The sequence below is a fragment of the Spermophilus citellus genome (genome assembly GCF_964194105.1).
Source record: "Spermophilus citellus genome assembly, chromosome: 4".
Taxonomy (NCBI): Eukaryota; Metazoa; Chordata; class Mammalia; order Rodentia; family Sciuridae; genus Spermophilus; species Spermophilus citellus.
Window position 1 is genome coordinate 212136378 of NC_138185.1, and position 27996 is coordinate 212164373.

General features: G+C 33.7%; 2 protein-coding genes across 9 annotated transcripts in view; both read left to right on the top strand.

Moving 5' to 3' along the window:
* SPATA7 (spermatogenesis associated 7) overlaps positions 1 to 27793 on the top strand; it is a 34131-nt gene extending 6338 nt beyond the window's left edge. For 3 of the 8 annotated variants that reach the window (XM_081291081.1, XM_081291084.1, XM_081291082.1), the window contains 9 exons: positions 5091 to 5138; positions 9720 to 9853; positions 16482 to 16954; positions 18335 to 18401; positions 18830 to 18945; positions 20453 to 20506; positions 24481 to 24558; positions 26853 to 26910; positions 27164 to 27793. In XM_081291081.1, the coding sequence (XP_081147207.1) occupies positions 5091 to 5138; positions 9720 to 9853; positions 16482 to 16954; positions 18335 to 18401; positions 18830 to 18945; positions 20453 to 20506; positions 24481 to 24558; positions 26853 to 26910; positions 27164 to 27760 (1625 nt within the window). In that variant the 3' untranslated portion in view covers positions 27761 to 27793. Of the gene's footprint in view, positions 1 to 2073; positions 2170 to 5090; positions 5139 to 9719; positions 9854 to 16481; positions 16955 to 18334; positions 18402 to 18829; positions 18946 to 20452; positions 20507 to 24480; positions 24559 to 26852; positions 26911 to 27163 lie in introns of all 8 variants that reach the window. The other 5 variants (XM_081291078.1, XM_081291079.1, XM_081291085.1 and 2 more) reach the window with 4 other exon arrangements.
* Positions 5204 to 5640, top strand: LOC308647159 (dolichyl-diphosphooligosaccharide--protein glycosyltransferase subunit 4). The gene has a single exon (XM_081291086.1). The coding sequence runs from the start codon at positions 5265 to 5267 to the stop codon at positions 5376 to 5378; it is 114 nt and encodes a 37-aa protein (XP_081147212.1). The 5' UTR covers positions 5204 to 5264; the 3' UTR covers positions 5379 to 5640.
* Positions 27794 to 27996: the final 203 nt, after the last annotated feature.

Below are 27996 nucleotides of genomic sequence, written 5' to 3' on the forward strand. Positions count from 1 at the left end.
TGGAGAGACTGCACACTAGAATTATAAGCTTTGAAAAATAAGTCTTAAATAAAAATTTGACACTAGATTTAAAATATACATACATAGAAAAGCAGAACAAAGGATAAATGTAAAGTTTGTTAACTTTTTTTTAAGAATGTAGACCTGGTATAGGTATAGTCATTTAAGTGTGATGTGCCTTGGTTCACATCCAATCATTGCATTTTTTTAGTCAACAGTTGACCTGAGATCTAACTCACATACCTGTGCCTGTTTTGCCTTCTATTAAATAGTGATAATAATGATTAGATAAGTGTTTGTAAAAAGCTTAGACCAGTGCATGGCAATGGCGCACAACCAAGAAATGTTTGCCATAGAACCTCATAGTCATTGTACATGCTTGTATGACACATAGCATTTCCCTGAAGAATTGATTTCAAAGGTTAGCAGCATATATGTCTGATGAGGGAGGAGACTAGATTCAGTGTAGAAAAAGTCATTTATGTTTCCATCTTTTTTTTTTTTTTAAAGAGAGAGTGAGAGAGAGAGAGGTTTTTTTTTTTAATATTTATTTTTTAGTTCTCGGCAGACACAACATCTTTGTTGGTATGTGGTGCTGAGGATCGAATCCGGGCCGCACGCATGCCAGGCGAGCGCGCTACCGCTTGAGCCACATCCCCAGCCCCTATGTTTCCATCTTTACATGGTGTTTTAGCTGTTGAATGTTTTTCAACCATATGCATGTATTCTCAAAAACTTTTTAATGTTTAAAAAGGTTATGCCTACAATTATACTATATTTTTGTATGTAAACTCTTAACAGTTTCTAAATTTTCCTTTAAACAGTTTAGATGAGGGTAAAGCAGTTTAATGTCATGGAGTTTTTATGTGATCGTACTCTCTTAATTTAGACCTGATATTTTATTATTTTTTTTTAAGAGAGAGTGAGAGAGGAGAGAGACTGAGAGAGAGAGAGAATTTTTAATATTTATTTTTTAGTTCTCGGCAGACACAACATCTTTGTTGGTATGTGGTGCTGAGGATCGAACCCGGGCCGCACGCATGCCAGGCAAGCGCGCTACTGCTTGAGCCACATCCCCAGCCCTAGACCTGATATTTTAAAAAGACTGCAGTAAAGAGATTCGTAAATCATATTTTCAGGTGTAAATAGACTTTGACTCTCAGAATGGAAATCTTTAGGTTTGGTGTTTGGAATTTAATTTCCCAAACTCCATGGATTGCTCTTTTTTTTTTTTTTTTTTTTTTTTGTACTGGGCATTGAATCGGGAGCTGAACCCCACTGAAACACATCCCCAGCCCTTTTTTGTATTTTATTTGAGACAGGGTCTCACCCAGTTGCTTATGACCTCACCAACTTGCTGAGGCTGGCTTTGAACTTGTGATCCTCCTGCCTCAGCTTCCTCAGCCACTAGGATTATAGGCATGTGCCACCACACCCTGAAGATTGCTCAGTTATTAACATGATACATAGTCAAGCAAGTGGCTAAGGATTTTTAGTTAAAAGATTGAAAGATATCGGATTTGGGGTTGTAGAGCGCTTGACTAGCACATGTGAGGCCTTGGGTTCGATCCTTAGTACCACATAAAAATAAATAAATGAAATAAAGATATTGTGTCCAACTACAAAGAATAGAAAGAAAGATTAAGCGATATCAAAAAGAAATAATTTTGTAGATATAGTTATAGATTATATTCTAGAATCTCTTCCCCCAACCCTCATACCTGAAAAACTTACTCTTGGAAACGTTTGGACCCAAGTGGTCCATAACTAATAAGTGTTACTGATACTATGATGGGCTGGGGTTGTGGCCCAGTGGTAGAGCGCTTGCCTAGCACGTGTGAGGCCCTGCGTTCAATCCTCAGCACCACGTATAAATAAATGAATAAAATAAAGGTCCATCAATGTCTAAAACAATTTTTAAAAAATGTTACCAGAATGAGATAAAGGTCTGGGGTCAATTGAATTTCAGAATGTTTTATAAGAATGAGCTTAATAATCAGTAATTTGTTTATCTTGTGATGATTATTATATTGATTTTAAATATATAATGATTAAATATGTTTTAATTTTTAGCCTTTTGCACTGACTCCTCTTCTCTCAGATTAAGTACTCTCCAGCTGGTCAAGAATCACATGGCTGTTCACTATAATAAAATCCTTTCAGCCAAAGGTAAAAAATGTACAAATGTGAACTTTCTTTGCCCAATTTCAACCCCCAACTTCATTTCTCATCATTATATATCTGTAGTAGAAATTAATACATTATTTATAAGACAATTGGTGTTATATACTGAGATGCAGTATTCACTATATAAGTGGCAAATTCAGAATGTCAGTTTTGGTAATTATATTTGATATCTATCTAATGCCTAGGTTATTTCATTTTATCTTTTATCCATAATATTATTACATTAATATTATTTTGTTATTAGATGTTGCTGTTAATAGAAGTTTATAATCTGTTTTTTTTTTTTTTTTGTTTCTTTGTTTTAATCTACTAAGGAAGTTGTACAAAGAAGATGCTAACGACTGTTTTTCTTTTGGACTTTTTTTGTTGCCAGCTTTCATAAGAGATAAATTGTATCTAATAAAATTCATTAATTATAAGTATACATTTAAATATTTTGAAAAATATATAATTTGAATTACCATTTCCACAATTACAGTATAAAATGGGAATAATTCAGTATAGCTTGCAGGCCATATCCTTCTGCTACTTGTTTTTATACTGCTCATGAACTAAAAATGATGTTTTTATTTTTTAGTGGTTGCACAAAATAATAATAACAGTATTTTGTGGTATGTGAAAATAATATGAAATTCAGATTTAATTGTCCATAAATATAGTCGTGTTAATTCTTGTGCATATTGTCTATGGCAACTTTCGTACTAAAAGGCAGAGTTGACTGGTTATAACAGACTGTATCTCCCTACAAGATGTAAAGCATTAACTCTTTGCCCTTTGCAGAAAAGGTTTGCTGATTTCAAATGGGGAACATTTCCATCACCCCAAAAAGTTCCCCAAGAGGCAGTGGCTGTGGCTTAGCAGTAGCACACTTACCTAGCATATGTGAGTCATTGGGTTCCATTCTCAGCACCACATAAAAATAAATAAAATAAAGGTATTGTGTCCAATTACAACTAAAAAAATATTTAAAAAAAAAAAGAATGAAAAGAATGAAGCTGTTATAATCAGCTGAACATGTTTCTATTTCACTTGGGTAAATTTATTTATGAGGAGAAAAACTGTGATGTCATATGATAAGTGTATATGTAACATTTTAAGAAACTGCCAGATTCTTTTTCCAGAGTAATTATACCATTTTTCATTTCCATTACTTGTACATTATCACCAACATTTGGTCTTGACAGTCCTTTCTGAGCAATTCTGGTGGATATGTGGTAGTATCTCTTCATAGTTTTAGTTTGCAAAATTTCCCTGATACCTAATGATTTTGACAACTTTTCTTATTCTTATTTGCCATCTTTTTATCTTCTTTGGTGAAATGATATGTTTAAACTTTTGCCCATTTTAAAAAATAAGTTTTTTGTCTGAGATTTAATTTGTTAAACGTAGGTTCTAAATCAAATACATGTTTAACAATGTTTTTTTCCTAGTCTGTGACTTGTCTTTTAATTTTCTTTCTTGTTTTCTTTCCAAGCCTGAGGATCAAACTCAGGGCCTCACACATGCTAGGCAGGCACTAGTCCTCATTTTTTTTTTTTTATTCTAGAATAATTTTAGACTTACAGGAAAATTCAAAAATAATATAGCCAATTGCCATATGCTCTTCCCCCAGCTTCTCCCGATGTTAAAATCTTAAAAACCATGGACTGGGGATGTGGCTCAAGCGGTAGCGCGCTCGCCTGGCATGCGTGCGGCCCGGGTTCGATCCTCAGCACCACATACAAACAAAGATGTTGTGTCCGCCGAGAACTAAAAAATAAATATTAAAAAAAAAAATTCTCTCTCTCTTTCTCTCCTCTCTCACTCTCTTTAAAAAAAAAAAAATCTTAAAAACCAGGAAATTAATATTGATAATATACTATTAACTGCAGACCTTTTTAAATTTCCCAGTTTTGTTTTGTATTTTACTGTGTAAGCTTTTTAATTTTCCTATTTAAAGGACTGAAGTTTTGGGCTGGGGATATAGCTCAGTTGGTAGAGTTCCTACCTTGCATGCACAAAGCTCCAGCACCACAATAAATAAATAAGAACAAAAGTTTTAAAATATTTATTCTTATTTTATGATTATACTTTTAAATGGTTAAAAAATCAAACAAATAATGTTTTGTGGCATTAAAGTCATGTGTGATTAAATTCAATTTTCAGATTTTTTTATAGTTTGTTTTTAATATCTTGCTTAAGACACGTCTGCCTAATCTTAGATTATTAAGGTTTCCTAAATTTGTTTTCTTCTAGAAGTTTTATGTTTAGCTCTTCCACTTAAATTCATAGTCCATTTTGAGTTAGTTTTTTTATATGGGGATATAAAGGTCATTCTTTTGCCTCTTCATATCCATTTGTTGAAAAGGTTATCCTTTCTATATTGAATCCTAAATACTTTTTGAAAGTCACTTAACCATATATGTGGGTCTATTTCTGGACTTCATCTTTGGATCTTTTAATCTATATGTCCATCTTTATGGTCATACAACACTGCCTTTTTTTACCATTGAATTACAGTAAGTCTTGGAATCAGGTAGTATAAATCCTCTATTTTTACGTTTTCTTTTAAGCTTATTTTAGGACTGCCATTTTAAGTATGTTGTAGTACATGATACAATGATACAGGTATGTTATTAGGTCAGCAATGCTCTGAACATTTCTTTTTCAGTCTTTGTTTTGAATAGTTTATATTGCTATGTTTTTAAGTTCACTAATATTTCTTTGGCAGTATCTAATTATCTGTTAATCCCAACTGGTATATTTTTAATAAAAGACATTTTATTTTTCATCTCTAGAAATACAATAAAAATCAAAACAAGGAACTGCAAGTGTGGGGATTTTTTTGTGATTTCCACAGTTGATATTCGTTGTCATTTATCAATATTAAGAATATCATTAAGCAATGAATTTTTGTTTTTCAGCTGCAGTAGACTGCTCAATTCCAATAAGTGTGACTACCAGCATCAAATGTAAGTAATTTTTTGACATATTGCCTCTTAAAAAGATTGTGATAAAATACACACAGCTTGCCGGTCCAAGTCTCCTACCTCCAGCTGGTACGCAGGCAGCGTCGGAGCGGAGTCGAGCTGGTCAGGATGATCACAGACGTTCAGCTCGCCATCTTCGCCAACATGCTGGGCGTGTCGCTATTCTTGCTTGTGGTTCTCTATCACTACGTGGCCGTCAACAATCCCAAGAAGCAGGAATGAAAGTGGCGCTTTCTGCGCCCCAGGGTTCCAGGACATAGTCTGAGGCAAGATGGAGGGTGTGAGGGGCCTTCACACTTCACTTCATCCCTTCTACCCATCACAACATACAAAGCAACTACACCTGGATTTTTCCAAACAACTTTTATTTCCTCAAAGTCTTCCTTAACCCTATGGAACAAGAAGCTGCCACTGAATAGGGCCCAGTATAGGGGCTGCTTTTCTACTCCCTCCCCTCCCCCCAATACAAAAATATAGATATATATTTTTAAAAAAAAAAAAAATACACACAGCTTAAAATTTGACATCATAACCATGTTTAAGTGTTCAGGTCAGTTAGTATATTTATATTTTGATAGAACTAATACCATCATTTATCTCCAGAACTCTTCATCTTGCAAAACTGAAATTTTTATACCCATTAAATAATAACTCGACCTCGTAAGGCCCTGGTTACCCCCATTCCCTTTTCTGTCACTATGAATTGTTCTTCACTGTCTACTTTGTAACTCTATGAATTGCACTATTCTAATTTTCTCAAATAAGTGGTATCCTGCAGCATTTTTTTTTTGCAACTGGCTTATTTCATTTAGCATAATATTCCCAAGGTTCATTCATGTTGCAGTGTGTCAGAATCTCCTTTTTTTTTTAAAGGCTGAATAAAATTCCATTGTTAGCAGGTACTACATTTTATTTATGTCTTCATCGGTTGATGAACACTCAAGTTGCTTCCACCTTTCAGCTGTTGTGAATAATGCTGTTGTGAATAGGCTATGAACATTATGAATAGTGCTTCTATGTAAACAAGAGAAACAAACATCTCTTTGAGATCCTGCTTTCAAATATTTGAGGGAATATCCCCTCCCCGACAAGAAGTAGAATTGTTAGATCACATGGTAATTCCATTTGTGATTTTTTTTAAGAACTAACCTCCTGTTTTCTATAACTGCTGCGTCGTTTTACAGTCCACCAATTTTGCACAGGAGTTGCAATCTCTCCATATCCTCCCCAACATTAGTTTTCCTGTTGTTTGATAGTAGCCATTTTAGAGGATGTTGACATATTGCCTTTGAGAAAGCCTTTCTAACTTTTAAAAATTTACCTGTAAATAAAAGAAATCTATATTGTATTTCGAAGTTTAGGAATTGGGAATTAAGCCCATATTTTGCCACTAAATTACTATATGACTTTGGATGAGTTATTTAACTTCTTTGGATTTTATTTTTCCTACATATACATTTGGATGGTTCTAAAAGGTTTGCCAAAGTTCTAGAATTATATTATTCTCATTGCCCGTGGCTTGTTAAGATTACTAGATGATTTGTTATAAATACTATAACTTTGTGACACTTTTCTCCAGATAAATATTGGCTATGATTTATATCCTAATAGCCTAAGTGATAAACATGATAGTGATATGTACTTTAAAAGTCATTGATTTTTATGTGGTGCTGAGGATAGAACCCAGGGCCTAGTGCATGCTAGGTGAGCGTTCTACCATTGAGCCACAACCCCAGCCCTACAGAAATCTTTACTAAGGAAATAATCAAACAAAAAAATGAAATTCATATTTAAAGATCTGAAGGTTGACATTTGAGGCCTTTGTTTCAAGTCAAGTTGGAAAATGTGTACTAAAAATAAACAGGCTAGGGCGTAGCTCAGTGGTGGAGTGCTTGCCTAGTATGTGCTAGGTTTATATCTATGTTCTTTTGTGAGTTTGATCCCCAGAAAAGTAGATCATAGATATATCACAGCCTGTGATTATCTTACTAGTAATCACAGAAAAACTAAAGCATTATAAATTTTAAGCTTAGTATTTTCCTAAGTTAATTATTTAACTTTTTGTATTGTTTGAGAGAGGATTTCTATGTTAAAAAATACTAGCCCAAAGTAGCCCATTCTCAATGGTAAATGAATGAATAAGGCATAGATAAGAATAAGAACAAAGATTAGAAAATGCCCTTTGAGTGCAATTTAGGAAAGATTACAAACAGTAGAACTGGTTAGATCCATCTTTTCTTGTGTATCTTCTTAGGAATAGGTAGGACTTAAGGTGAGCTACTAGACACCAGCTGTCATTCAGTGAACACAGTTTCTTGTCAGGCTTTATGCTTGGCACTTTATTTATTTATTTATTTTTTTCACGTTGGTGTGGTGCTGGGAATGAAACCCAGGGCTTTACTCTTGCTAGGCAAGTGCTCTGCCACTGAGCCACTTCCCCAACCCCGAAGTTTGTTTTCATCCCTTGTGTTTGCAACAGACCCTAGTGGTGTAGATACTCATATCGGAAGGAATCTTGGAAGTCAAATAGTTTTTATAGGAGGGAAAAAGTCATTTTAGACAAGAAGAGAGACCTTTATGTACACATTAAAAAATTTTTTTTTAGTTGTAGATGGACACAATACCTTTATTTTATTTATTTATGTGGTGCTGAGGATCGAACCTAGTGCCCCATACATGCAAGGCAAGCATGCTACCACTGAGCCACAATTCCAGTCCTTAAATATATATTTTTAAAGATCAATTTGGCCACAGCACACAAGTTATGGGCAAGTCATTTTGCCTTGAACCTTACTTTTTTATAAAATAAAAGGTAATGAGATCATCTTTAAGGACTCTTCCAGATTTTTTTTTTGATGAATTAAATTCTTTTAGTTGTAGTGTGACATAATACTTTATTTTATTTTTTCTTTTTTTATTAGCTACACGTAACAGTACAATGATCTTGACAATTCATACATTTGAATCAAATGGGGTATAATTTTCATTTTTTTGATTGTACAGGTTGCAGAATCACATTTGTCATACAGTCACCTATATATATACAGCAATCATAATGTCTATTTTATTCTGCTGCCCTTCCTATCCCCCCTTCCCCTCCCCTCCCATCCCTTCTCTCTACCCAACCTAATGTGACACACTTTTTTTTCTCCTCACAATATCATACATGCATTCTGTATAATGATGAGGGTCTCCTTCCATCTTCCGTGCAACTCCCCTTCTCCCTCCTTTTCCCTCCCACCTCTCTTCCCTATTTAGTGGTAATCTTCTTCTCATGCTCTTCCTCCCTATCCCATTTTGAGTCACCCCCCTTATATTCTTCCAGATTTTTTTCTAGTTTTTCTTCTGCATCATATTAGTAACTTTTTTATAGCACACACATACAGACACACACAAAAAAAAACCTGATTTAATATTTACAAGCTTTGAAAATCTATAAATAATTTGAATTAAAATAGTTTTACCCAGTTTTCAGTGGAGCAGAGAAGTCTTTATGTGTCAAATCTAATTGGAAAGGTTTGCTCAATTTTCATACTGGTATTAATTTACTGAGTAATAGTTTTATAAAAGAAGATTATCTTTTTTAAGTTGTGTAATAAAAAACCTGAAAGCATATGTATAGTTGAAATCTTAACTATACATATAAATTACCTTAGTTTGTTTTTTAAGCTTATAGAAATTTTTATAAAGAAATTCTGATTCAGGATGATTTTCAACTTGAAATTATTTTGTTTACTAATTTGGATTTCTAAATCCATAAAAAGAATGTTAGATTTTTAATTTTATATGAAAATGCATTATCTTACCAATAGTCAACCTTCTATTTAATTTTGAAATTTGACTAGCTTAATCATTACACCAGTTTTTCTTTATACAGTGATATAGCAATTCAATGCCTGACTTAAAGCACACCAGAAAGTGTAAATCCATTTTCTGTTTGCTTTTTTAAATGAACAGCAGTTAAGAGAAATAGAAGTCAGTTGCCTTCTGATTGAAAATGTTTTTAAAATGTAATGGCTTTTTGAACTTGTTTGTTTTGAGGTCAGGTCTCCCTGTGTTGCCCAGGCTGGCCTTGATCTGGGCTCAAGCAGATCTTCTGCCTCAGCCTCCAGAGTACCTGAGACTGTAGGCATGTGCTACCACACCTGGCTATAGCATCATAAATAATTTAACATTTTAATAGCATATGATGCTATTGACAATATATCATTTGGGAAGAAGTCTGGACTAATTGAAACTCTGCATCTGGCAGTTACATAGTCACAAACAACATGTGGAATCTTCATAACTCTGTGACTATCTACTAAGGAATTACTTTCTTAGGCCCTTAGGCTTGCTCACATCAAGTTTATGCTCATTAGTTAATCCTTTTAGAATTTCCATAAATTTACATATTTGTCAATATTTCTCTTCATTCAGAAAACTATATGGATTTTATTTATATAGAATAGTGTAAATATTTTTAGCAAGAAAAATGTATCATTTTTTTATTTAGTGTAACAAGTCCAAAAATTAAATTTTCTATCTTGTTGCATATTTTTAAATGTTTGTTTTTCACCTTAGATGCAGACCAACAACGAAGAGAGAAACTCAAAAAAGAATTAGCACGATATGAAAAAGAGTTTAAATTAACTAAAGCTGCATTGCAGACCAATTCTAAAAATAATTCCAAGTCATTTTTTAACACCATATCAAAGGTAAGATTATATTTTTACTTTTTAAAAATTTTTTTATTTGTTTTAATTAGTTATACATGACAGTAGAATGCATTTATTCATAGATGGGATATAATTTCTCATTTTTCTGAATGTACATGTTGCACTCAGAAAAATGAGAAATTATTTTTCATTTTCAATTCAATCATATTGGTCATGTAGTCACATATATACATACAATAACAATGTCTGTTTCATTCTTCTGTCTTTCCTATCCCCACCTCTCCTCCCCTCCACTCCCATCACTTCCCTCTACCTAATCTAAGGTAATGCTATTCTTCCCTAGTGCCCCCCCACCTTATTGTGAATTAGCATCTGCATATTAGAGAAAACATTCAGGCTTTGGTTTTGTGGAATTGGCTTATTTTGTGTAGCATGATATTCTCCAACTCCAACCATTTACTGGCAAATGCCATAATTTCACTCTTCTTTAAAGCTGAGTAATATTCTATTGAGTATATATACCACATTTTCACAGACATAATTTTACTTTTTAAAGTGAAACTTGACTTTGTGATAACATTCTGCTGTAGGTTAGGGTCAGCAAACTTTCACTATCGAGAACTAGATGTTTCATATTTTCCATGTCTTGGGCCACACAGTCTCTGTTACAACTATTCTGCCACTGGGAAGAGTCTATAGACAATACATAAATGAATTGGCTTAATGGTGTTTCACTAAAATTTTACTAACAAAAAAGATGGTAGGTGAGCCACAACCCCAACCCCCATTGATTAATTCACTTAATTAAACCAACCCTGTGTTCTTAGAATAAGTTTGGGACAACCTTCCCCCCAATTAGCTAGTATATTTTAAGAATTATATCTGTGTTGATGAGATTGGTATATACTGTTCTTCCCACTGGGCTCTACATAAGAGTTTATGTAAGGTGGATACTATTTCTTGCCTGTTTGAAAAAGTGAAGCTATCTAGTCCTAGAGTTGTCCTTGAGGAATGGTTGTTAGTTTCAGATTTAATGTATATCATAGATGAAGAACTATTTTATTTCTTTGGATGTGTGTGTGTGTGTGTGTGTGTGTGTGTGTGTGTGTGAGTGAAAGAGAGAGAGAGAGAGAGAGGGAGAGAGAGAAGGAATGTACTTGTTTCATTTAAATTTATAGACATTGCCCAACTACTCAGAAGACTGTAACAAGAGGATCACTTGAGCGCAGGAGTTAAGAGGCAACCTGTGCTACAGAGAGATTCATTATTTCTTTCTTTCTTTCTTATTTATTTATTTTTTAGTTTTAGGTAGACACAAAATCTTTTTTTACATTTATGTGGTGTTGAGGATGGAACTCAGTGCCTCATGCATGCTAGGTGAGCACAATACCACTGAGCCACAACCCCAGCCCCTCCTCTTTCTTTTTTAAATAAGGTTTTTTTACTAGAAAAGTATTGCTCAATAATTAGATTTTGGAGACAATGTTTTTTAAAAAAATTATCCTTAGAGGGGTGTGTGTGTGTGTGTGTGTGTGTGTGTGTGCTTAAAACAGGTGTATAGTCTCGTTGAGTGTTTGATTTTTTTTTTTTAATTGATCAATTGTGAAATTTAGAGATGTATGTGATTCTTTGAGCAGAAGTTTCCCAAAGAGACCATGGGCATTCATAATCTTGTTATACCTTATATCAGAACTATAATTGCAATTTATGTTATTAGTTGATGGCTTTTTTGTATAAACTGTCAAAAACTACTAGTTCATGAATTTATAAATGTACCCAAATATTTTAATTTCTGCAGGTTTTGTTTTCAGAGTGTAAGAGAATAAAGTAATTGCTGAAATGCAAAAAAAAAAAAAAAAAAAAAGATGGTAGGTCAGAGTTAGGGTGCCAGCTATAGTTTGCTGACCTTGGCTATAAGGTTTTTTTGTGATTCCCTTTAAACTCTAATTTAAAAAGTCCTCTCTTATTCCTAGTTTACTAAGAGGCCCCCCCCCACTTTCTCATGAATGGATGTTAATTTTTTCTAATGTTTTTTTGCATCTCTTGAAATGATTTTTCTCTTAATCTGCTAATGTAGTGAATTACAACACTTTCTCATGTTAAACTAACTTTGCATCCCAAGTATAAACAGAACTTGTTCATGATCATGACCTTTTTGTACATTGCTGGATTCAGTTGCTAATATTTTGTTTACGATTTTGGCATCTGTTATTGACATGGGCCTTTCATTTTTCTTTTTCTTTCTTTCTTTTTTTTTTTTTTTTTTGTTCCTCTGTCTAGTCTATGCTATCCTATAAAATAAACTGAGCAGTCTTTCTCTGTATGCTAGACTAGCTTATATAAATTTGAAATTACTCATTCTTTGAATTTGGTAGAACTCAAAATTTACATTTTTAATTTTACAAATTTCAGCATCTACAAAAATAGAATAGGTAATGAACCCACATGTTCCGTCACCCACATGCTACAACGACCAGCTCGTGGCCAGTCTTCCATTATCTGTGTTCCTGCTTACTGCCTCCTTCTCAGGTTATTTTGATGTCAATTCCAGATACTATATAATTCTACCCATAAACATTTCAGTATATATCTAAAAGGTAGACTTTTTAAAACCATAACTATAATACCATGCTTATATTTTAAAATTAATAAGAATCATTTAATATCATCAAATATTAAGTATTGCGATTTCCCCCATGGACTCATAAACATTTTTGTTAGAAGTAGTGTAAAATTTCAATTAATTGACAAGTTTTTTAAAATTCATAGCTTTCTCTCCCCCACTATATTTTATCCTTGTATAATTTATATATTAGGGAGGAAACTGGGTTATTTGTCTTGGCTTATGATTTTCTTGTGGACCATTAGGTAAGGCAAATTTAGGTTGTGGTCTTGTGTGGGGATAACATATGACTTCAAGTTCTCAAATGTCAGTGGTTCCTTTCCACTTACTGCCAGGATTCAAGATAGGTCAGTTTCCTTGTTAGTCACCTCACTGGGGCACAGCCACTGAGAGTATCCCAGACATGCACACATGGGCTGGGTCCCTGGGCATTGTTCTCTACTGCTAGCACCCATGATGTGGTAAAATATTGCCTGTCTGGCCAAAAAAAAAAAAAAAAAAGATATATATAGATAGATAGATAGATAGTACTTTGTACATGCTTACCATGTACCAAGTACTATATTTATTTTCCAGCTCTTTTTATTGCAGATGCAGATGTGATTTATCAGTAAGCAGAGAGAAAGATTAAGAGTATGTGTGACATACTAATGAGTCTGGATTTTTGCCCCTTGAGAAATATGGGGAAGCTATAGAGCAGTTGTGAGGCTACATCCTCATCATACACATTGTACACTTCATAAAGATAACACTGGCTACAGTGAAGAGTGGGCTAATTATGAGACAGTTGTAGTAAGCTGAGAAGGAAAGTTAAGACCTAATCTTAAAGCAGTGTAGACAGCACAAGGAATACATTTAAGAGATATAAGAAAGGAGAATCCCCTGACCTTGGTGACTGATTCAGTGCCGTGAAGGGCAGGAGGCAAGAGTTAAAGAGATTCCCAGGTTGCTGACTTGGGCACCTAGGGGAATGGCAGTATGTCATTATTGCTGTGGTGATAGCAGGATGAAGTGTGTGCAGGCTTCTTCAGGGGTGGGGATACCATAAGGTACCAGTTCACTTCTTGGGACATGTCTGACTTGAGGTGCCTTTGGAGCATCCTAATATATTCAGTAGATAGCTGAATAGATGCATCTGTGTTAGGAAAGAGATGGGGCTGAAAATAGATTTGGGAGTCATCAGGGGAGCAGTGAATATGATGATAACCCCCCACCAAGATTATTTTCTAGATAAAGGACCAGAAATAGAGCACTTCCTTGAATAAATCTGCTCTATGTTCTGTAATATAATTTGCCATCTGGGAGTCTGTTCATCAATGTTTGACTCACCAAGTAGCTTTTCATTTTTAGTGAATGTATTTTTTAACTGAAAATTAAGATATTTCTATGCTCCAATATTTTGAACATAAATTAGTAATTATATTTCAAGATAAGAATGGGGTTTATTGAAAACAAAAATTATATATTTCAATATGTCGATGTATTTTTATGTATCTATTGTGTTTATAAAATATAAAGAAAATATATTACTTATATATTACATTTTTATTGTCTGTAAATGTTTTCTATTTGTTTTTTTCTTTAGCTCCTATAAACCTATACCTTGTTTGCCTCCATAAAAGTTCATTTGTTCTTTATATGTTTTATTGACTCCATTTAGAACTCACAGTAATTTGCTTACATTTTTGATAAGCCTTGAAGATAAATATTCTAGACACATTCGAATCATTTTAAATTATTAGTTTGAGCCATATATTTTGACAATTTGATGGATTTTTTATTAACAGACACAACCTATATTCACTGAAAAAACTGTTATAATTAAAAAGAAAATACTCACTGGGCTTTGTGGCTCATGCCTCTCTAATCCCTGCGACTCAGGAGGCTGAGGCAGTAGCATGGCAAGTTTGAGGCTAACCACAGCAGTATAGTGAGACCCTGTCTCAAAATTTTAAAAAGGGCTAGCATGTAGCTCAGTGGTAGAGTGCCCCTGTATTCTATCCCCAGTACCACAAAAAGAAAAATGAAAGAGGAGGAAGGAGGGAGAAAGGAAGTGGAGAAAGGAAGGAAACACTAGCTTTGGCTCTGAATGTCAGGGCTGTTTACACACATGAGATCTTTTCTTCTAATTGCCATACTCCTAGGCTACTTTTCTTCTCACACTGACCCACATGCAGTCACTTTCAGGACCATTCTAAGCCCTTCCAGACTTCCACACAGACTCATGCACTACTTAGCCAGGGATCCAGTTCTACTCACACTAGTGTGGCACGTACTTTGTGCTAGTAAGACTAATTGAACGTCATGTGGGTATGTTCTCTATTTCTGATAAATATATGAGACATTTTTAAAGCAGTATAAAAATGCTTTCAGTATAATTTGAGAAAAAAGGTATATATTTTTTTCTAAATGAAGTATGTAACAGTGGGAAGCAAGAGGAATTCATTTCTTTTATAAAACATAATTTAAACTTTTTTGCAAAGCAGCATTAGATTTTCAGATAATTGTATACATCCTATTCTGCACTTGAATTTATTTAATTATTTAAAAATCTGACAGTTGGAAAACCTTTCTATATTATTTCTTCTGACACTTATCTCTGAAAAAGATTTGGTATCTGTTGTTCTATAATTATAAAAGCGGGTAGGTGTTCTTGATATGCAAACGTGATGAGTACATAAACTCTGTAATGATTATTACTTTACATAAATTCTGAGTCACAGGAACAGTTTACAGCAGATTACATCAGACTATAAGGGTGACATAACAGTGAGTGATCAGAGTACCACCAGACTTTTGGGTCTATTAACATATAATTGGTGAATTCTTCTCTGTTTTCAGAACTTTACCATGATCTGCTATTCAATATGTGGTGAATTTACTAGTATATTACATATTGCTGTGTGAATATCTGTGTAAGCTTCTGATCACTGTAGCTAAAAGAAACAGTTATACCCTCAAAAAAGCAGATTAATACAGTTGATTTCATGCTGTGTTCTTGTTTCCAAGGAAAGAAAAAGTAGGAAACAAGGTAGAGATTGTGAGATATGAAAATTCAGAAAAGTTTTATGCTTTCAGTCACTTCTGAAGCAATTTTTTCCAGCCCATATCAAACAGAAAAAGTTTATTTCTATTTCTTTTTCTTTTCAGTGTGGAAAATAAACCCAAGGCCTTGCATTTGGTAGGCAAATACTCTATCACTGAACCATGTCCCCAATCCTGTATTTCTATCTTGAAAAGACTCTCTTTGGTAGTTCATTTTTAGTAAAAATCCACTACTGATAAGAATTTCTTACAGTAATTAATGCCTTATTCATTTCTGTTTGCTCTGACCTTACCTTATTCTATATAAATAATTCCTATGATATTTAATTAATAGCCCTGTAAGCATTTTTTTTAGATTGTACTTAGAATTTTCTTTCCAAGAGCCAAACTCTTTGAGTATATATGCTGTAATGTGATCCTAGTTTGGGAACACTTTTTAAAACTTTTTAATGCCCTGGTGATTCAAACTTGAATGCCACAATACTTACTTGTTTTGGAAAGGAAAAAGGTGACATGACCTATTTTAGAAAGTAGTCATAATATCCAGTTATCTGCGGTTTCTTTACTTAGAAATTGTTAGCTGACCTGTTCATTACCAGAAAAGAAATTTAAATCAGGTTAAGATTCCTTGTGCTGTAAAAAAAAAAAAAATCTAAAATTACATAATTTTCAAATAAATTTTAGAAACAGATGATACATGGTAAAGAGCTTAGGTTTGGCCTTGGTTTGAATCTGTGAGACCCTGAACCTCAGTTTCTTCATTTATAAATAAAGAGGGGATAGGGATTTAGCTCAGGGGTAGAATTCTTGCCTCATGTGTGCAAGGCTCTGGGTTTAATCCAAAAAAAAAAAAAAAAAAGAGGCGGGGGTGGGGGTATAAATTTACCACTGTTCAAAAGTTGATGTGCAGAATAAATGAGTTATACATGTAAATTAACCAGGAATCCCCAACTATGTGAATTTCTAATGCAATTGACGACTCAAATCAAATGTTCTTAGCCCTCAGGGGAACCACAAGACCAGAATGTGTTAATAGAAGAAATGAATGGATCTCCATCCTTTGAGCAGTCACTCGTACCTTCTTCAGAGAGACTACACCTAAGTCTACCTAAGTCTGATAAAAGCCTCATGAATGGTGTTGAGAACTCCAGGTCCTCCCCATCCTGCATAGATTATGTAGCTTCTAGCCCCAGGAAGCCATGCTCTGGAAACATGTATGGCAGAAGGCCCAGGAGCACATTCCCAAATTCCCATCGCTTTCGGTTAGTTATTTCAAAGGCACCCAGTAGGGATCTTTTGGATAAACATTCTGAACTCTTTTCTAATAACAAACAATTGCCATTCACTCCACGCACTTTAAAAACAGAAGCAAAATCTTTCCTGTCACAGTATCGATATTATACACCTGCCAAAAGAAAAAAGAATTTTACAGAACAGCGAATGGAAGCCGAAACCCAGACTGAATTAAGCAGGTATGGCACGTCTGAAAATAAATTAATTAAGCCATATTCTTTTCTATCCATTGTGTACCTTATGTGCCGGACTCAAGGTCTGGTGAGACCATTTTGATTATAATGAAATTAATGTGACTCTTCCCTGTTTTTTCTTTTTTTTCTTTTGTTTTTTTAAATATTTTTTTAATTGTAGATGGACAGAACACTTTCGTTTTATTTATTTATTATTTTTGTTTGTTTATTTATTTATTTTTGGTGGTGCTGGGGATTGAACCCAAAGCTTTGAGCATGAGAGGCAAGCACTCTACCAATTGAGCTATATCCCCAGCCCGCATTTATTTATTTTTATGTGGTGCTGAGGATCAAACCCAGGGCCTCACATGTGCCAGGCAGGTGTTCTACCACTGAGCTACAACCCCAGCCCTGACTCTTCTATATCTCATTAGATCTATCAGAGGAATTGTTTTTTAAAAAAAGAAAGAAAGAAAGCTGTTAATCTTGTGGAGTTCTTTATAAATATGAATGTTACAAAATTTAATTTATTATTCAAACAGTTCTAGAACTTTTGTATGCTTTTAATTATACTTTCAGAAAATCCTTAAAATATGTCATCAGACAGCATTTGTGTAAATGTGCATATTGATTCCTGTTAAAAGTGGCAAAACAATGGCTAGGAGAGGATGTAAAAGCAACCCTTCATGCAGCTATCCCTGTGCAGATACTCAATCTTATGCAGCAACAACAGCCCAGGATAATTTAGGCAATTGGTATAATGTCTGGAAATTAAGTATGATTTACCTCATACAGTAATGGTTTTACATACAGTAATGCCTGATAAATATTCATTAAAAATTTGCCAAATGATTAAAGAAACAAATTTTATAATTATTACATAAACACTTTGATACTAGTATTTAGTTATTTTAGAAAATAAAAAGCTGACTAGTACTCTTTCATATAGATATTTATTCAGTTATCTATTTATCATATAGATAGGAGGTGCAGTAATATCAGATGATCTACATATATTAAATAAAAATTAAGAAATTGAATCTCTGATAGAACTTGCCAAACGGGGGAGAACTGAGGAAAACAAGTGTATTGTGTCCTTTTATGATTATGTTTATGAATGTGATATAGATAATAGTCCCCTTGTGATTGTTCTACTGTATATTTGGCTGAAATCTAGCTACTATTCAAAAAAGTGGTGGAGTTCGGGGGTGCATATGTACTCCAAGCCCCATATCTATTTTCTGATTATATAATTAGAAATTACACATTTTATAAGAGTAGGTAAATGGATCTCATTCTCTTATGTTTATTTTTTATAGACAGAAAAGCCTTTTATAGTGCTTATACTTTAAAAGAATAATAATCATTTCTTTTTAAATATTACAGCTTTAATTCTGATTTTGATATAATTGAGACTAAGAACTTGACAGATTCAAAAGTCAACACAAAGCAGGTAATAAATATAAGATCTTTTTTGCGTTGCCACATTTGAATTGCAGATGCTTTAATCTCTCAATATATAACTATTTGGAATATGACGAATAGTCTCTTGGTGGCACTTGTTGTATATAATATAGCCAAAAAGTAAAAGGTTTGCCTATTTACAGTCCCCTCTGAATAGCCAGATTGGTCCTGCCGAATCCAAGAAAACATTTGTTATTAGCATATAGATGGTTGGTTGTCTGACTGCATAGACAGATGGATGAATAAAATACACTGAAGTATTGTTTTAAAAAATGCAGACTTGGACTACAAAAGTTATAGTGCTTTTACTTTTACTGGATATTTCAGTTCATTTTCCTTGAAATTTGCTGTATTTTATTTCTCCTTTCATAATGCACATTTGAAGCAAATTATTTATTCTTTTTATTACATTCCCAGGCATCTAATTGCATGACGTATAGCACCAAAGAAGAAACGACCCCTTTACTTTTACAAGGGAATGACTTAAGGTGGCATGCTGTTAAAGATGGTACTCTGCAGCCTTCTTCACAAAGGTAACCATTTACAGGAAAATTATTTTAGCTGTCTTCATCTAATTATTTTTCTATATAACAGACATATAGTATTTACAACATAAGTACTATAGTTATATGCTTTAATCTCTTATAAGATTTAGTAGCAGAAGTAGTTTCACTGAAGAAGTTTTACAAAGTTAGGTGCTAAATAAAGGTTTTAATGAATTGATTTTGTTTGTGCATTAATAAAGGAATAAAGGACACTAGTATATTATTTGTTATCTGTATTCATATAAAAAAGGATTTTCCCTAAGACAGTTTCCTGACAAATGTTAACCAATTTACATGGCATCAGTAAGACTGAAGAACCTGACCATTTGAGGAGTCATAATTGATGATTTTGAATAGCCCTATATGCTACTGCTTCATCTGTCCCTGCCATGTGGAGGCACTCTTAAGGAAATACTGATCATGTTTAGTAATTACGGAAAACTAAACCTAAACAGAAATTATAGGAAGCAGGTGTAGGGAACCTTTGGTAACCAGTTTCAGTTATCAACTGCATTTCCGGTGTCCAAGATTGGATATGAAATGAAGTGGGTAGAATAAAGGAAAGAGTAGAGATTTTAAAAGGCAAGAATGAGTGATATGGGGTTGGGGTTGTGGCTCCACACTGGAGCACTTGCCTAGCACATGCGAGGCCCTGGGTTTGATCCTCAGTACCACATAAAAATAGATAGGATAGTAGAGGCATTGTGTCCAGCTACAACTAAATAAATAAATATTTTTCTTAAAAAAATGAGTGATATGTACCAGAGCAGAAAGAAAGTACACACCATCCCCTCAGGGCCCCGCTTTTCAAACCTCAGGTGTTTGCTAGGAAGATCTCACCTGCTAAGGCCACTGTTAACCTCTCTGTCCTTGAAATTCCTAGTGCTTCAGCACACATAACTTAATATTTATAAGGTGCTCTTGAGCTAGTCTGAATTGAATATAAAGAATGATTGAAATAAAGAAATATGTATCTTTTCTAATAGTTTTCATATAAAAAAAGTAATATAGTTTATATATAAAAAAGTAAAGTATTATAATTGAGTATACCTGAATTTTAGGACCTTGAAATTAATTAATGGTAATATAACTGAATAATGACAATTTATTATGACTAGCTTAATAAAAATTTCCATAGGAAAATGTTTTCAGCATTACTTATCGTTAACCTTAATCAAATTGTCATTGTATAAGGGAATTGCCATAGTATAGTTTTTAAAAGGATTTTGAATTTATAATGAGATCATCAGTTTAAAAATCTATGTATACTACTAGCTAACATTAACTTTGGCAAGTTACTTAGCCTTTTTGGTCCTTGGTGAATTTGTTAGTTCATGGGGAAAATAATCCCTAAACAACTAGGTTTTTTTTTTTTTAAGGAAAGATTAAATTAAATCATGGATATGAAAATGCTTCAAAAATTCCAAAACATAGGAATACTTATTGTATGCCCACCAAAATGTTTTGCTAAAATATTTTAACTTTTTCTTTCTAGGACAGTGTGTCAGTATACCATGAAACTTCCTTCAGAAAATAAAACCTACTCCAAGTAAGATATTTTTAACCTCTTCATTTTGCTTAGTTGGAATCATGAATTAAGAATCACAAACTGCCCGCCCCTCCCCATCCTGTGGTACATGCCTGTAATCTAAGCTACTTTGGAAGCTGAGGCAGGAGGATTAAAAGTTTTGAGGCCACCTGGGTAATTTAGCAAGATCCTATCTCAAAATTTTTCAAAGGGTTTTGGGAATGTAACTCAATAGAAGAATGCTCTTGGGTTCTGTCTCTGGTTCCAAAAAAGAAATCAAGAATCACAGAAGCCATTATAAAATAAATCAGGATTGAACATTAATCTCTCTTATCACCTGTTTTAGATCACCATTCTTATAATACCAGCTAAATTTAAGAAAATCACTAGAATTTCTGGAATAACTTTCATTTCATTATCTCCAATAGCAAGTTTTCCTTGGGGCTGGGGTTGTGGCTCAGTGGTGGAGCACTCGCCTTGCACATGCGGGCCCTGTGTTCGATCCTCAACACCACATAAAAATAAAGAAATAAAATGAAGGTTTTGTGTCCAACTAATAAAATATTTTTTAAAAAAAAAATTTTCCTTAAGTTAATAATAGCTACCATATTTTTTAAATAAGTGGTACTTATAATTATTGTTTATTTTGTAAATTAAAATAATAAAAAAGAGTTTTCAAGAAATGCATATTTTTAGTAGTTCAGGATGCTATTCATAGAGATGTCTAACTACATCAGTTCTTTGCAGATATTATAATTGTAGTTTTTAATGTTGTTAAGTTACATTTTTAAAGGAAAATAATCTATTTATTCTAAAACTTGGCTGTTTTTAAGCAAGCAAAACCCTGTGATTCAGTTTAAAAATGAACCTGGTACTGTAGAATGTGCTTGTAATCCCAAATTAAGGAGGCTGAGAGGCAGGAGAATCTCTTGAGCCTAGGACTTTGAGGCCAGCCCAGACAACATAAAAAAAAAAAAAAAAAAAAAAAAATGTTCTCCCAGAGAGCTTCTTAAACTCATGAATGAATTCAGAACAGTAGCAGTATATAAAGTTAACACCCATACAATTGGGATCAGTTGTTTTCCTATACACCAGTGATAAGTCAGCTGAAAAATATTCCTCAAAAAATATAAACATTGATGTCACTTAGTTGCTAAGAAACCCAAAATAATCTATCTAACAAAAGAAGTGAAAGACCTCTACAATGAAAACTACAGAACACTAAAGAAAGAAACTGAATAAGACCTTAGAGGATGGAAAGATTTCCCATGCTCTTGGATAGACAGAATTAACATTGTCAAAATGGCTATACTACCAAAACTGTTATACAGATTTAATGCAATTCCTATTAAAATCCCAATGGCATTCTTCATAGAAATAGAAAATGCAATCATTAAATTCATTTGGAACACTAAGAGACCCAGAATAGCCAAAGAAATCCTTAGCAAGAAAAAAGAAGCAGAACATATCACAATACCAGATTGTGTATTATACTACAGAGGGCTGGGGTTGTGGCTCAGTGGTAAAGGACTTGCCTAGCATGTGTGAAGCACTGGGTTCAATCTTCAGCACCACATAAGAAGATAAATAAATAAAATAAAGGTATTGTGTCCACCTACAACTAAACAGTGAAAAAAGGAAAAAGAAAAAATTATACTACAGAGCCATAGTAACAAAAACAGCATGGTATTGGCACCAAAACAAATATGCAGACCAGTGGTACAGAATGGAAGACAGAGACAAACCCACATAAATACAGTTATCTCATACTAGACAAAGGTGCCAAAAACCTACATTGGAAAAAAGATAGCCTCTTCAACAAATAGTGCTGGGAAAACTGGGAATCCATATGAAGCAAAATGAAATTAAACCCCTATCTCATCCACACAAAACTCAACACAAAGTGGGTCAAGGACATAGGCATTAGACCAGAGACCCTGTGCCTACTAGAAGAAAAGTAGGTCTAACTCTTCCTCAATAAGACTACCAAAGCACAAGAAGTAAAATCAAGAATCAATAAATGGGAAGGCATGAAACTAAAAAGCTTCTTCACAGCAAAGGAAACAATCAAGAACATGAACAGAGACCTACAGAATGAAAGAAAATCTTTACCACCTGCACCTCAGAGCATTAATCTTCAGAATATACAAAGAACCAAGAAAACTTAACACCAAAAAAAAAAAAATAACCCAATTAGTAAATGGGTGAAGGAACTGAACAGGCACTTCACAGATGAAGAACTACAAATGGTCAAAAAATATATGAAAAATGTTCAACATTTCTAGCAATTAGAGAGAAGCGAATCAAAACTACACTGAGGTTTCTTCTCACTCCAGTCAGAATGACAATTATGAAGAATACAAGCAACAATAAATATTGGTGAGGATGTGGGGGGAAAGGTTCACTCATATATTGCTAGTGGGACTGCAAATTGGTGCAACTACTCTGGAAAGCAGTATGGAGATTTTTCAGAAAACTTGGAGTGAAACCATCATTTGACCTAGTTGTCCCACTCCTCGGTTTATATGCAAAGGACTTAAAATCAGCATACTACAGTGATGCAGCTCAATTGACAATAACCAAGCTATAGAGCCAACCTAGGTTCCCTTCATCAAATGAATGGATAAAGAAAATATTGTATATAATATTACTCAGCCATAAATAAGAATGAAATTATGGCATTTGCTGGTAAATATGTGGAACTAGAAGATATCATGCTAAGTGAAATAAGCCAGTCCCTGAAAACCAAAGGCCAAAAGTTCTCTCTGATATGTTGATGCTAACCTACAACAAGAGAGAAGTAAAGAAGTTCATTGGATTAGACAAAGGGGAATCAAGGGAAGGGAGGGAGGATGGGAATAGGAAAGACAGTAGAATAAGTCAGACATAACTCTCCTATGCTCATATATGAATACATGACCAGTCCATATCATGTACATCTACAAGAATGGATACAAATTAGAATGGTTGCATTCCATGTATGTATGATATATCAAAATATACTCTACTCTCATGGATATCTAAAAACAACTTTAAAAAGTTACTTTTTGGCACAGTATTTTAATCTATTATCTGATTTTCTTATTAATTATTCACCTTATACTTATTCAGTAATTATTTATTGAGTATTTTTATACTTGTTATTTGTTTCTATTAATTCACTAATTTCAGCTAATTAGTATTGTCACTTCTTTATAATAGTTTCTAAAATATAGTTAATCTCATAAGATAGTATAATAAAGAAATATGTCTAAGGGGCTGGGGTTATGGCTCAGCAGTAGAATGCTTGCCTCACACATGCAAGGCCCTGGGTTCTCTCCTCAGCACCACATAAAAATAAATAAATAAAATAAAGGTATAAAAAAGAAAAAAAAATGTGTCTAAGTATTTATAAATCGCTGTTGCATTGATGTTCACGAATTTGCCTATTAGATTTTTTTCTCCTCCTCAAGCATTTTGAGAACATAGCAAATTTTTCTTCTTAGTAAATTTCCCAACCTTAATAAAAGTTGCTTCCTCTGAGCAGAAAAGGACTTCATAGTTAAAGCTCCTTCTTCTCTGGACAGCTTCCTTTTCCCTCCCACAAGGGCTTTGAGGGATGCATCTCTGCTGCTGGACATGGTCAGGAGCCAGAGGAAATGCAAATACTGCTCAGATACACTTGCTTCCAGTGGAGATCACATCTCTTTGCCCTCTTGCCCTTGGTTGCTCTCTCTTTTTTTTTTTTTTAATTCTGTTTATTTTTCCTACTGTTATATTTTCCTCTATTATTATATTTCCTCTGTATCTTCTCACTTTTAGTAAACACTTATCTTTCATAATTTGAGAAAGTAAAAATATGTTTTATGATATTCCTCTCAAGTGATATCCTCTCCAGTGATAATTAATGGAAGTACATTTAGAATTAAAGAGCTATTTCTGACTAGATAGCCATGTTTCCTGTAGTTTTCAGAAAAAATAAGCAATGATTTTTCTGTTCTGTATTGCCTTCCCAGTGATGAAGAACTGTCATATCTGAGTTTCATTGAAGATGTAACAGATGAAATTTTGAAACTTGGTTTATTTTCAAACAGGTTAGATTTTTAAAATTGTGTTATGTCAGCTGAGTTGCATATTAAATGTTTTTCATACGGTGTTAATTTCTTAGTTATTTTCATACATTAAGAAATGAAAAAGAATGAAGATTTTATTCATTTAAGTATTATTATATCTCTTGGTTATAGCAAACTAGTAAAATTTTTGCTTCTTATTTACAAAACTGTATAATCCCATTTTACTAATCTGAAATTGTCATGAGAATCCAAAGCAAGCATTCTTATTACAACCGTTACTACTTTTAGATCTGATAAAATGAGAACAAATTAAAAGCTAGATTTGCATACTGTAAGTGAAATGGAAAGTTTGCAAAACCAGATGAGGTATTGCATAGCTTAAGGAAATTGAGTGTCCTGAATCTAGCTTGAAAGTATATATATCTAAAATTTATTGGCACTAGGGTCTTCTTGATTGTGTAGCATAGGGGAGGACCCTAATACACATTCTCCATGCTTTCTCAGTTATAATTGTAATTTGCCAAGTGCAGACATTTCTAGTGAATGACTTCTGTCCTTACATCAAATATTTTTAAATCAAAGCCAACATTTTAATTATTGGAATAAAAAGCTAAATCAAAAAGACCCAAGTTTTCTGGCAGTAATTACTTCTCATTTTAAGAAGTTGGTTAAAAAAATATTGCATAATGGATATAGAGTTTCAGATTTGCAAGATGAAAATGTTGTAGAGCTCTGTTTTCAAACAATGTGAATATACTTAACACTACTGAAATGTACATTTTAAGAATGGGTAAGATGTCAAACAAAAGTTTGCATATAAAAGCATGTGTATGTATGCTTAAAATTTTACATTTTCTAGCTAGGGATATAGCTCAGTTGGTAGAATACTTTCCTCACATGCACAAGGCCCTGGGATCAATCCTCAGCATCACACACACACACACACACACACACACACACACACAAAAAAAAAAAAAATTACATTTTTCTTAAAGATGACAAGACTATTATAGCATTTTTAAATAATTGCCCAAAAAATGGAATCTACCTAAATGTTGAATAGTAAAGGTTTGGTTGAATGAGTTGTAGAATATTTATTAGAGTGAATTCTGTTCAGCAAAATTAAAAACAAAGTGGTAGGCCTGGAAGTGTGGCTTAGTGGTGGACACTTGTCTAGTGTATGCAAGGCCCAGGGTTCCATCCCTAGCACCATACACATGCACAGAATTGCAAAAGTAGATTTATTGGTACAGAAAGATCTTCAAAATATATATAGTTGAGCAGCAGAAAAAAGTAGGTATCTAAACAGTATTTATTGTTTTATTCCAGTTTTGGTAAAGAAATATGCAAGCATAGAAAAATGCCTAAGCATTAATATTCCAAAATGTTAACAGTAACTAGAAAAAGTAAAATATAGGTTTCTTGGACTTTTAAAACATTTTTATTTTTTTTATTTTTATTTTTTTTAAAGAGAGAGAGAGAGAATTTTAATATTTATTTTTTTAGTTTTCGGCGGACACAACATCTTTGTTTGTATGTGGTGCTGAGGACCGAACCCGGGCCGCTAGCATGCCAGGCAACCGCACTACCGCTTGAGCCACATCCCCAGCCCTTAAAACATTTTTAGATAATTTAGAACTACCAGCTCTAAGGTTGGTTCATAACTTCCATGATAACATAAATCAGTTGTTTTTTGAGGAACCATTAACAACCATTAATTCATCATAAACAAGCATGATGTAGTCAAAAGAATAAATTCTGTGGAGCCTGTCAAATCTTAGTTAAATCATCTTAATGGCTTTGAGTCCTAAACTATTATCTTAGTGATATTATTTTCTCATCTTTAAAAACCATTTTGACAATGCTGTTCTTTTCCTATCATTGGTCAGAATTAAAGGAAAAATGATTATTATGTGTCTAGCACAAATATCTAGCTCTTTGTGGAACTTGTAGGTGGTAACTTGTAAGTTTTTTTGTGGACTGACCATCAGTAGAATTTTTCATGTATAATTTAGGAAGCATTGTAAAATAGCTCTGTGAGGGGATTTTCTTTAGGGTTTTGTGTGTATGTGAAAGAAAGGGAAGGAAAAACTTCTAATGCTGCATGTGTGGTGGAGAGAGCTTTTGGGAGTGAGTGGCTTCCTGGCTTCCAAGCTGGAGAACTTGACAGTGTTATCAGAGAGGGATTAGTCTTTAGCTTCAAGAGAAAAGATCAATCCAAAAAATATTTTCCATCTTTCAGTAGTTTGGGTATTATGTGGCTATTTTATATTTTCTCATTTTAAGACATTAACATTTTTATTTATCATTTTTAGGTTTTTAGAACGACTGTTTGAGCGACATATAGAACAAAATAAACAGCATCTGGACGAGGTTTGTCTTTCCTTAGAACTTCATTAGATTAATTCTAATACAGAAAATTTTATACCGTCAAAGAATGCATTAAAACCAAGCATTTTTTCCCTTGCACTTTTTGTGGGGGTAGCGGTGGGTGAAGCAGGGGCAGTGGAAAGGAATGCATTAACCCTGCTGAGATGAGCAGCCTCACAGACAAAAGTTATTCAATTTGATTAGTTTAACTGGTGTGATTACTCTCATAATTACATTATTATTTTCTTAATACTAGGGGAAAATGCGACATCTGCTGCATAGCCTGAAGATAGATTTGGGCTGCACATCTGAGGACAATTCAGTACAGCTAAAGAATGTCAATATGTTGAATTTCCTTAGGACTGTGAATTCAGAACAAAATGAATTAAAAAATGAAAATGTTTCAGTAATTCAACAGGAAAACCAACAATACCGAAAGGCTTTAGATATGTTATCATCTGCACCAAAGGATGAAAAAGAGATGTTCTCTCTATCGAGTGAATTTTTCTTACCCGTCTATGAATCAAAGTATTCAGAAGGGGTTATAATTCAGCAGGTGAATGATGAAATAAATCTTAAACCTTCAAGTTGTGATGAAAACAATCCAAGTATTTCAGACGATTTAATAAACCAAGAAACTTCTGTGTGTGTCATTGAAGGTGATAGTGACACTGAAAAGGTTGATAGTGACACTGAAAAGGTTGATGCTTCAGATGAATTATGTTGTCTTAGCACATCACGCTCCCAGCCTGTGCAATTCTCTGGTGTCAGAGGTAACCATAATCATGACAAGGAGTTATCAGTGCTTAAAATCATGGAAATGAGCATTGAAGACTGCCCTTCGAATGTTTGACCTTCATTAATAAATGTTCCTCAATGCCAGTAACCCAATATTTGTTCTTTTTTCTCTTTATATATTAAAAGATTTCTGTATTAGCTTTCTATTCTGCATAATGAATTACCATAATTTAGCAACTAAAGCAGGTGTATGGGAGTTATACAAGGGTGTACACCCCAGAAGTTGGGAGTGACTGGGGTCACCTGAGGATCTGTCAGCCACAATTCCTAAAATTGCTTTAAAGAGAAACA